General features: G+C 62.6%; 2 protein-coding genes across 2 annotated transcripts; both read right to left on the bottom strand.

The window, feature by feature from the left end:
* Positions 1-581: 581 nt before the first annotated feature.
* LOC123827896 (keratin-associated protein 8-1) lies at positions 582-776 on the bottom strand. The gene has a single exon (XM_045852342.1). The coding sequence runs from the start codon at positions 774-776 to the stop codon at positions 582-584; it is 195 nt and encodes a 64-aa protein (XP_045708298.1).
* Positions 777-10,780: 10,004 nt separating this feature from the next.
* LOC123827900 (keratin-associated protein 7-1) lies at positions 10,781-11,044 on the bottom strand. Its single transcript, XM_045852347.1, has one exon. The coding sequence runs from the start codon at positions 11,042-11,044 to the stop codon at positions 10,781-10,783; it is 264 nt and encodes an 87-aa protein (XP_045708303.1).

The following is an 11,044-nucleotide window of genomic DNA, read 5'->3' as shown; positions in this document are numbered from 1 at the left end:
CCCGGTGGTGACCACCGTACCATGGGCACCAGGGTGGGGCAAGGACGTCCCAGCGTTCAGGGACAGCTGAGACAGTCTCCCCTCTTTCCAACACAAGCAGCCCCCTCTGGCCTGCTTATCACACAACATCAAGGACTAGCTGCTTTCTCGCGGCTTTGGGCACCCCCGTGAGAAATTTAAACCCACGTGCCCCCCCATTCAGTGCACGGAAAATAGGCACCCCCCCCAGAAGGAAACGCCACACAGGTGGGGATATCATGCTGACTCAGGCAAGTTTATTGGGAGTTGGACAGACACAGCCATGGCTTGGTCTCGGCAAGGGCCGTGAGGACGGGGAAAATCCCAAAGGGATGCACGTGCGGACGTCAGGTTTCCGAAGGTGTCCCGACAGCCGTCACCCAGGGCAGGCGGCAGGAGGTGGCTTGTGGGTTTCCTGTTCTTCCCCGGGACCCTGGGGCGAGGCCTGACACGCAGTCGCTGAGCTGGCAGGGAGCAGGTGGGGAGCAGGCGAGGACCCCGCGACGGGCAGGTGAGGCCGGAGGCAGGGACGGGGTCTCCCCCACTTCCTCGGGGCTCAGCCCTCAGTAGAGCGCGTAGGGCCAGTACCTCCGGTAGCTGAGGGCCCCGCCGCAGCCGCCGTAGCCGTAGCCACAGCCGTAGCCCACGGGTGAGTAGGTGCTGCCGTAGCCGCAGCCCACGCTGTAGCCCAGGGGGTAGCCGTAGCTGCCCCAGTAGCAGCCTGGGAAGGCGGCCCCGGTGAAGCTGCTGCAGTACATGGTGCCGGAGAGCAGGTGTGGATGCGGAAGCAGGTGTGGGAGCGGGAGGAGGCCTGTCCTCGGTGTGATGGTCCCCGGCCTGCCCGCGGCGCTTATATACCCCGCCGCCGAGGGGTGTGGCCAGAGGCGCGGGCCCTGGTCCTTCTGGTCGCCCATTTGCATCACCCAAAAGCTCATTAACGTGCTTGACTCCTACCTGGGACCTCTTTACAGCCGCTGGAGGAAGCTCTCCTGGCAGGATTCCTTCCAACAAATCGGGTCCCCTCCCTAGAAAGGGCCCTGCGCTGGCTTGGAAGCACCGGAGAGCTCGGGGGCCGGGGCGATGAAGATACACAGGTGCCCAGGCGCTCTGGGCAGCCATGGGCGGGCCTGACCACTGCTGGGCCCAGGCCCGGGCCCCTCCGAGGGTCTCCAGGGCGACCCTCGGCTGAGATGATGCAACAGATCCATGCTGGACATGGAGTGAGCCCGCCTGAGGACCGAGGTGTGAGGACAACCCGGTTCCGGACCCTCTTTCTGGCCGCAGGCGGGACCGAGGCGGTGGGGCTCCCCGGGGGGGCTGCTCCCACCTTCCCCTCAGCTTGCAGTTGCCCTGTCCAGGAGCAGGTTAAATATTTCACCTGGTTAACTGCAGGTCTCACCTGCCTTATCTCTGACATCGCATTTCTAGGCCGCTGCTGGAACGAATACTCTTGTCATTGTTTAAAAAAAAAAAGGAATTTGTAAATGATCCTAGAAACCAGTTGTCAGACAACTAGGATTTGTTGGCCTGATATACTTTTTAAAGTAAATGTGGAAAATGATAACACAGAAAACAGAAGAGTGAGTGGGGAAAGCTACCCCCAAATGTGCGTGTCTCCCCACTGGACCACTAACCCCAGAGTGCCTAACCCCAGAGTGCCGTCGGGAACGGCGATCCCGGGGAGGGCCGGGTCACGGCCGGAAATCGGCATCATTTCACTCCAAGTGTGACCGGGGGCCCCGCACAGGGAGGGAAAGCCGCTCCCCTCTAAACAGACGTGTGGTTCTCGAACGTGAGTGGACGGAGCGACAAGACCCATCAAACTAATCTGGGTCGTGCAAGACCTACTGGGCTGTCACCAGATGCCTGCGTTAGGGTGCCTTGGGATAGAGCACTTGGCAAAAACTTGCAGAGAGCGCGGCACAGGAGGGCACGGGGCGCAGGACCGGCACGGAACGCGGAGCTGGGAGGGGCCCTGCGGCGGGGGGGGGAGGCACACAGACCGCCCACGGGTTACGCGCTGGCCCCCACGCCTGGCCCCAGACCCCGAGGGGAGCTTCCTCCCTGTCCCTGCAGTGGAGGCGGGGGTGTCTGGGAGCACCCAGAGATCACAGGTTGAATCCAAGGGCAAGGCGAGGCCAGACGCCTGGACAAACACCAAACTCCGCCGCATCCTCACCACTAATTGGTTAATCACAGTGGCGGCTGCCCACCGGCCGGCCCAGGAGCAGAGCCGACCGGCGGCCCTCCCCCCGCCCCCCCGGGTGACTCAGAGCGTGAGATCCAGACTCTTCACGTGACTGGCAGCTGGGGAGTGAGGGGCAGGGGTCTAAGGCAGCTTCTGTCTTAACGCACGAGAGGGTCCGGCGGCAGATCCCTCCACTGGGACCAGACAGTGCCTGACATGGCCTCTCTGTCGTCCTCCCATCGCTCCGCCTCAGAAAGACGAAAAGCCAGCGGCGTTTGGGGAAAGACAGGCCAAACAAAAAATAGCATTGCGCAGTGTCCATACAGGAGAAGGGTTTGAAACGATGCCCAAGTTCAGTCGCGAGGCTCCGTCCCAGTGAGTTCCTCTCCCTCCCGCCCACCCACCCAAGAGACTGGCTGGCTTTGCTCTCCAGCGCCGGCTCTGAGCAGCAATGGTGAATAAAAATCACACGGCAATGTCTTTTAAACACCTAAAGCCCATTTGCAGGGCTTAAGCTTGTCTAGAAATCCTACAGAAAGCCCTAACCCAAGAAGAGTTAGAGAAAGCCGCTATGCACCAACACGTCACTGTTCAGAAATGAAGCTGGCGGCTGGCTGACCCCGCTGGGGCCTGAGGAGGCGCCCGCCGGCCCAGGTCCCCCCCGGGAGCGGCCGGCCTGGGGACCCCCGTCCGCAGAAGGGACGCAACACCAAAGTGCAGAGCGAAGTGGCAGACACTTGTCAAAGTGTCACCAGGGGTCACACGAACGTTTAAACACTGCCCAGAACCACAGGCATCACAGAATTCTGAAGCAGCATTTTCACCCGCTGACGACCCGACCCAGCTCGGCCCCATCTGTCCCGCAGACTGGCCCTGGCTCCTGCGTTTCCACCCGAGTCCTCCCCGCCGTGCGTCCCGGCCGAACGCCAGGCGCAGACTCACGCCAGCACGGCCCCCCGTCCTGAGCGCTCACGTCACCAGGTCGGGGTTCTCGGGAGCAGGGCTGGGGCAGAGTTCCCAGAGGCCACCCCCGCACCAGGGTGGCCGGAAACAGCTCACCGAGGCGCAGGGGGACTGGGGACCACACCCAATTACACGCATCTCCAACACTGCCCCTTCCCCAGACCCCCCAACATCGGGGGGGCCCCTCTAGTGCCCCCAACATGCGGAGAAGCGGGTCGGAGGGGCGCGGCAGGACGGCGGCCGCCGTCTAAACGAACTGCGGCTCAAATGCGTCACTTGTGCAAGTGTCTCCAGAAAACAGGGCCCCGCGGGGCGTGAAGGCTGAGAGAGAGGGGAAGACCCCATTGGCGCCCCCGAGACGGCGCCGTGCAAGGTGTCTGTCTGGGGGTTCGGGGACGCCCGGCACCCGTCTCTGCCTCAGCAACGGTCTCCAGGTGTTATGTGGTAAACACTGGGATTTCTCCTCACGCCCAGGTCTTTGGTTTCAGAGCAGGCCTGACACAGAAGGCAGGAAACGCTCTTGCTCTCTGATCTGCTACGGAGGGCGGGAAGTGTGCCGTGCGTGCGTCGGGACTTCAAAGTCGGTCCGTTCCGACGCACGCGATGAAAGCGTCCCCCTCCCCCCGCCCCCCCCACCCCGGTCTCCTCGGCTCCGAGGACGAACGTTTCCAGCCTCAAGATGCCATCCTTCCTTACGAGTGGCAGAGATTACAGGGACGGTTTCAAACGAGTTTTTAAACTATACGCCAGTGGTGACTCTGTAAAACGGTAATTACCTTCCATTCATCTGTTCAAACACGTATTTTCGCAGACATTTATTGAGCTTCTGCCGTGTCCCGGGCACGGCGACACCTCGGCGCACCTGTCCGGCCAGGCCCTCCCTCCCTGCGAGCTCGGTGAGGGGTCCGGGGCGATGGCAGGTGGGAACCAGCCGGGGGAGACCAGCTCCCATCCCGGCTGCAGGGAGTGCACAAAGGAGGCCTCTGAGCTTCCCTCCGGAGCGGGCGGCCAGCCCGGAGAAGGGGCTGGCTGAGACCCCTGCTTTCCTCGCCTCCTCTCCGCTGCCTTCCGGTTCCTTCCGCCCGATGCTCAGACACCGTGGCCCCCAAATCCGACTTCCCCTCCGCACCACCACTACCTGCACACGAAATTTAACCGCTGTCGTCTCGGGCCTCGCACGCAGACGTGGCATCCGCTTCTCGATGTGAAATTAAGGTTCACACCCACCCCGCCCGCGGGAGGATCCGTCTGAATGACAAGAACCGACACCCCGCACCGTGGCTGCCAGGCCAGCCTGGCGCCACCGCGGAGTTCAGCTCCTCGAACCTCAGGAATCCGCTCCTGCCCGTCTGCCCTCACCTGCCGGTCTCCTGGTGCTGTGACTCCCCGCCCACCGGGGCTGGGAGCAGACCGGGGTCCCTGGCTGCCCTGGCCCAGCCGGCGGCCAGCAGTCCGGGCCAGGCCGCGGGCTCCGAGGGGAACCTCCATCCCCTGGCCTGCCGGTGCCTGGAGGTGGCCTGCCCGCTCTGTCCCGTGGTCACCTGCCAGCGTCACTCCAACCTCCTGCTGCTGCCGTCACAGCTCCTGCTGCGACTCTGACCCCCGGTGCCCTCCCAAGGACGCCTGCGTGATTCTACCCGCCCAGCCCCCGCCCCCAGAGCCGTCTGGTGGGTCTAGCCGCTTCGGCTGAGCCCCTTCGTCCGCGTGAGGAGCGTGGTCACGGGTGGCAGGGGTCCGGAGTGAGCAGCTGCCACACGACCCCGTTCAGGCGGCCGACCGATAGACCTGCCCTGCCCCCTTGGCCTCAGAGCCGATCCAGGGACCTCCCCCCACCCCGACAGCCTGCTGCCCACAGCCACGGGGCGTACAAGATGCAGATCTGGTCACGAAACACACAGAGAGACACAAACACACACAGACACACGCAACATTTTTCCACAGCCCTGGCCGGTGCGGCTCAGTGGGTTGAGCACCAGCCTGCGAACCGAAAGGTCACCGGTTCGATTCCCAGTCGGGACACATGCCTGGGTTGCGGGCTGGGTCCCCAGTTGGGGGCATGCTATCGATGTTTCTCTCGAGTACTGGTGCTTCTTTTTCTCTCTGTCTCCCTCCCTTCTCCGCTTCCTAAACTATAAATAAAATCATTTAAAAATACTTCAATAGCTTCCCATTGCTTGTAGGGTACAAATATTTCTTAACCTTTAAACTGACCTACAAGTCCCCAACTCACTCTGCGTGAGTCTCACTGGCGGTCTCTCAGTTCCTCCCATGTCTCGCTTCCTGCCCGGCCTTCGCCCCGCCTGTCCTGCCCGAGGTGCCTGTCCCGTCCCGTCTCTCCTCCCCCCTGCCCACCACCCCCGCGCCCGCACTCCTGTCCACCTCTGTCCACGTGAATGGTGTTGGCCCCACTGCCACCTGCGTCCCAGACAGAGAATCGACACCCCCGGAGCCGGAGCCCCAGCGCTCCACTCACTGCGGAGCGAGGCGAGGGCATGGGGCAGGGGGGCGGACAAACGAAGTGGTCTGGCTTCCCGGGTCCCCACCTCACCTGCGGCAGGAGGCAAACGCGGGGTCCTTGCAAAGCCGGGACAGCCACTCTGCCTCGGTGGCGGGGGACAATCCATTAGGAGCGAGGCTACCACGCCCTGTGCCCCCACAACGGCCCATGCACGAGCTCCCAGCTGCCGTCCCGGCAAAAGCAAGATGCAGCGAGGGGATCGCGGAGCAGACGCATTGACTTGGCCTCAATAATTTCAAAAGTTTAGTCTCTGCAAGGATCGCTCGGCCCTCTTGTCTGAACCGCGATTCTGAGCTTCGGGAGCTGCCGGGGGGTGGGGGCCGGGGGCCGAGGGATCTGCATTTTGCAGGAGCAGCCCCGTGGGAGACGCGCGGTGTCCTGTGGGAAGCGCCTGCGGCGGTGCCGTCTCCAGCAGGACGCGCAGCGCAGCACAGAGCGCTGACCTTCTCGCCCCGGCTCAGCGACCCCCTCAGTGCGGCACCAGCGTGGGCGACACCACTCCCCGGGGCCTTCGGCCGAGGCTGCAGGCGGCTGTGTCTGCCGTGGCCGGGGTGTCGTCTGGCACAGAGGAGGAGCACAGACCGGCCAGGGACGCTGCCGGACAACTGACAGGCGGCGCTCCCAGCCTCTTTGGCACCACGGACCGGTTTCGTGGCCAACGGGGTCCGGGGGCGGGAACGAGAGGACGTGGGGCTCAGGTGAGCTTTGCTCCGCTAACTGTGGAATGGCGGGGGGCAGAGCTCAGGGGGGCTTCACCCCCGGCTGGGGCCGGGTTGGGGCTGGGGAGACGGAAGGTGGAGCTCAGCGAGCTTCGCTTGCAGCCCGGGCCCTCACAGGCTGCGGACGGCCCCGGTGCATGGCCCAGGGATGGGGACCCCTGCTGCAAGGTGCAGGACAACCCCCATCCTCCTCCACCCCCCCACACACACACACACATCTACGAGCCCAAAGCGTCAATAAAGCCGAGATCAGACAGGCTGCCCTGCAGTCAAGATCACACACGGTGTGCCCCGAGGGACGCGGGCCAGAGCCTGCCCACCCAGCCTCGGGGCAGATCTGAGACATGACGTCAAGTCACTAACTGGCGTTCTCAGCACTTGGGGCGGAGCCACGTTTGCGGCTCCTTGCTTGATGGTCGGAGCCAGCCCCTAATTACCGCAGTGGGCTGTCTGTGGTGGAGCCCGTGTGGCGTGCGGGGAGAAGAATGCGGCACCACAGCCACGCCGGCACGCAGCATGGCTCACGGACTCCCGCCCGCAACACCCCCGTGCGTGTCCCAACCACCGAGGAAAGCAACTCCGAGGAAGGGACCGTCCGCCGCAGGCCTTGAGCCGCTGTGGAGGGTGAAAGGCCACTTGTGGCATCGCCGCCCCGCCCTCCGGGGTGCAGACCGGCGCAGCTGAGGGCTGCTGCGTCGTGGGACGCGGGCGCGCGAGGGCCAGAGGCCGCACAGGCGTGCGTGCACCTCCAGAGCGCGGCGCGGCCCCGCGAGCTGAGCGTGCGGACGGGGCCGAGACAAGGAGTGCCGGTCCCTGCGCAGACAGGCTCGGGGAGGAGACTTCACCACCCTTCGGTTGCCCACGGGAAGGCCTGAGGTCGTGTCCTTCCGCTGACCTTGAAATGGTGTTTCATATGACTGCCCAGTAACAAGCAACGGCCAGCTCACTCTACTGGAAGCGACGACTCTTCAAAGCCTTTGCTGACCATACACTCCATATAAAAACAAGCAAAAACGTTTAAATGTGAAAACCAGGTCCCTGGCCGGGTGGTTCGGGGCGCTGGGGCCGCAGGCTGGGGCGCCAGGGTCGCGGGTTCGATCTCCGGCCCGGCGCATGCACGAACCGGCGGATGAGCGCGTGAGTGAGTGAGGCACCAGGTCGGGTGTGTGTGTGTGTGTGTGTGTGTGTGTGTGTGTGTGTGTGTGTGTGTGTGTGTGTGTGTGTGTGTGTGTGTGTGTGTCTGACAATCAATCAATAAATTAAAAAATGATAAATTTAAAAATTAGGACGTTCACCCCCAAGATTTCTCTGTCTTAAAAGTCAAGGTCGTGCGTTAGGAAAGTCTTGGAAACTCTGAAGCGCCCCCGGCGTGCCTGGGACACGGAGCCGTCCACGCGGGAAGGGCGGGGCGAGCCCGCAAAGCAGATCCCGGGGAGGGACGGGGGAGGGGCAGGGAAGGAGAGAACCGGACGCCGAAGCGCGAACACCGCTGTCAAAGGCCGCGCGGTGTCGGGAGCCTCAGAGGCCAGTCCCGGGGAGGAGCAGGCGTCCGGGCAGGGCGCGGTGCTTTTAGAGACCACCCGGGCCCGGGCCTGCGGGGGCTCCAGCGAGGGTCCGACCCAGGGCTCCGTGCGCATGCGCGCGCCGGGCCTCAGACGCGGGAAACACTTCCGCTCCCCTCCCCCACCCCCACCCCCACGACTGTACGTGCTCCCCCACCCTCAGTGGAAATGAAATCACAATACAAAGAGTTTTCCTGTAAAGGGCAATAAAGAGTAGGACACAAATATAGAAAATCGTTTTTTAAACCTTTCTTTTTTCTGCTGAAATTCACACCAGTGCCCTGGCCGGGTGGTTGGGTGGGTTGGAGGGTCTTCGTCTCGTAACTACAGGCAGTGGGTCCAGCCTCCAGTCAGGGCGCTACAGGGGGCAGCCAATCGTTGTTTCCCTCCCTCCCTCCCTCCCTCTCTAAAATCAATAAACATGCCTCCCCCCACCCGTGAGGATTAAAAACACCACCACCACCCAGTCCCTGCATTAGGCGCACTGCCCGGTAGGACCTGTGGGTGGCAGCGCGTGGTCCCCCAGAACCTGGAACCTGCCCTGTCCGCTGCAGGGGGATTCAGGTGCTAATCTCTCGGCCTCCAGGGAGGGGTTGTCTGGGGTTATCTGCGTGGGCCCCTGCAGTCCAAAGGTCCCTGGAAGTGACACGGGAAGGCGGCAGGGCCAGAGCCAGAGTCCGCGGGAGATTTGAAGACACCGCGCGCTGCCTTTGAAGATGACAGAAGGGGACGCACAGCAGGCGCCGGGGCGACCCCTAGAGTCGGGAGAAGGCGCAGGAGCCGGTCTGCCTGGGTCTGAGCCCGCTCACACCGCCTTTAAGCACCTGACCCCCAGAACTGGAAGAGGACGGGTTTGTGCCGCGTTAAGCTGCTAAGTTTGTATCACATCAACTGAAGTTTCTAATTTTTCTCATCACACTGTGCTTGTTCCTAGGGTAAGGGGGCATGATGCCTGCAGTTTGTTCTGAAGTGGATTTGACAGCATGTAAATACTGTATATACACATGATACTACTGTGTGCATAACTAGGATTGCGGATACCATATATAACATATAAGGGGGCAAAGTGTAAACGTTTAATACATTGGCAGGCAGGACTTCCTTGCAGTAGTACTGTAGCAACTCCTATGCAATTCTGAAATTAAGTCAGAATGAAGAGATTCCGGGACCGGCAGCACAAAGGCCTGTGGCCTCAGAGCAGGAAGCAGTGTGAGGACACAGCCCCAGCCGCACTGCGGTTCCTGCAGCCCCTGGGTCTCCCCGCAGGCAGGTCGCGCTACCTGCCCCGCCCACCTCCCCTCTGCACTGCGCCCAGCCCGGGTGGCACTGGGTTGAACCCCCAAAACTCCACAGTGAGTGGTTTCTGTCCCCATTTTCAACAGCTGGTGAGCAGGTCAGGGAGCGGGCAGGTGTGGAAGGAGCGTGGAGCCGCCAGAAGGAGCTGGAAGGAGCCAGAAAGAGCTCGTTGCTGCGCACAGCTCGGGAAGCCGCCGGTCCTCCACCTCTCACCGCGTGTTCTGGAAAGTTCCCTGTGTTGTGGGTTTTTACAGGCCCCAAATTCTTAGCGGGGGGGCCAGAGTCCAAGCAGACTTCACACACACACGGGAACAAGCCTTCCCTGGGCCTGTACGGGGTTTTGTGCCCAGAAGGCAGAGAGCTCACCGCTTGAGTCCGTGGAAATCATGGGGCACCTTCTCTGAAACACGCAGGGCGTGGTAACTGTGCCATGAGTTTGCTCTGATCCTAACGCAAAGTGTTTTGCTTCGATGAAGCAGAGATTTCTCCGGAGGCAGCACAGGCGTTGTTTCCAAGCACAGACCGCGTAGTTCCAGGGCACCGGGTGGCGTCTGCTGCTCCGGAGAACACAAGGTTCTTTTTAGCACGGCTGCCCGTGCGCCCGGAGGGGAAGCGGCGAGAGGCGTGAAGCCCGCCTATCAAAGGGGGGAACTGCTCTGTGATTCCAGCTGCTGTCTCCTTGCTGCCGGCCGGATCTCGGGCCTCTGGACACGGAGATTCATCACTGAGTCCACGCAGCTGGAGCTCTCCCAGCAGCCCGGGGGCTCTGGCCCGTCCACAGCCGAGTCCTGCAGACAGGCACTGGGGACAGGGGGACCACCGGAGCGGAGCAGTCACGAAGGGGAGGAGGAGAGAGACCCTCTCAGCGTTCAGCAGCTGGAACAGCTTCCCACTCACAGTCAGCATGGAGAAACCCTAACAGTTACGTGTATTTAGGTTAAGTTTAGGACGGCGTAATGAAATGTTTCAGAACTGAAATCTCAGCATGAAGGGGCAGGAGGTGAGGCCCCGCCCTGTCCTCACGTGGAGTCTGAACTCAGAGTAAGTCTTCACTCGAGTCGCCCGGGGCAGGCGGACACTGGCTGGTGAGCTCAAAAGCCTGAAAGCGCCGTGAAAGAAGCAGCCAGAACAAAAACGTGCGTGCTCAGTAAGTTAGGTTTATTAAGAGACCAGCAGCAGAACCCCTCCTTCCCACACCCAATCCGAAAGGCAGCGACGTTGGTGCAGAAGTCATCGGCCCGTGAGCAGAGCCGCCGGAAGAGGCCAACTCCTAGCTTCCCGGCTTCAGCCCGGGCCTGTTGGAGAGATGCGTCCGGCTCCCGCCGGCTGCAGGTGCGTCCCTGTTCGGCGCTGACACCTGGGCGGCTCGCTGGGCGTCATCGCAGCCCAGACGTCCGGAAGAAGTCGGCGGAAGGCGGGGGACGTCTCTCTCTCTCTAGCACGCCAGGCGGCAGGAAGACGGTCGCTGCGCTTCAGGCCGCTCTGAGCCCCCGCCTCCCGGAGCCCCCGGGAGCCCTCAGTAGGTGCTGTAGCCGAAGCCGGAGCCCGAGCCCCACGGCCTGCAGCAGCTGCCGCCGTACCCGCAGCACAGGTTGCTGGCGTTGCTGCCGCCGAAGCTGTAGCCCAGGGAGCCGTAGCCGGTGCATCCGTAGCCGCCGTGGAGCGGGGAGCCCAAGGGCACGACGCAGTTCAAGGGGGTGGCTCGGAAGGTCCCGTGGAAGTTGGTCCCGTAGCAAGGGTAGCCTGGGAAGTAGTTACCGCAGCAGAAGAAACGCGTCAT

This window comes from Phyllostomus hastatus, unplaced genomic scaffold (assembly GCF_019186645.2).
Source record: "Phyllostomus hastatus isolate PE091 unplaced genomic scaffold, TTU_PhHast_1.1 phas_contig_948, whole genome shotgun sequence".
NCBI lineage: Eukaryota > Metazoa > Chordata > Mammalia > Chiroptera > Phyllostomidae > Phyllostomus > Phyllostomus hastatus.
Note: the sequence above shows the minus strand (reverse complement) of the source record. Positions and strands in the feature narration are given on the sequence as shown.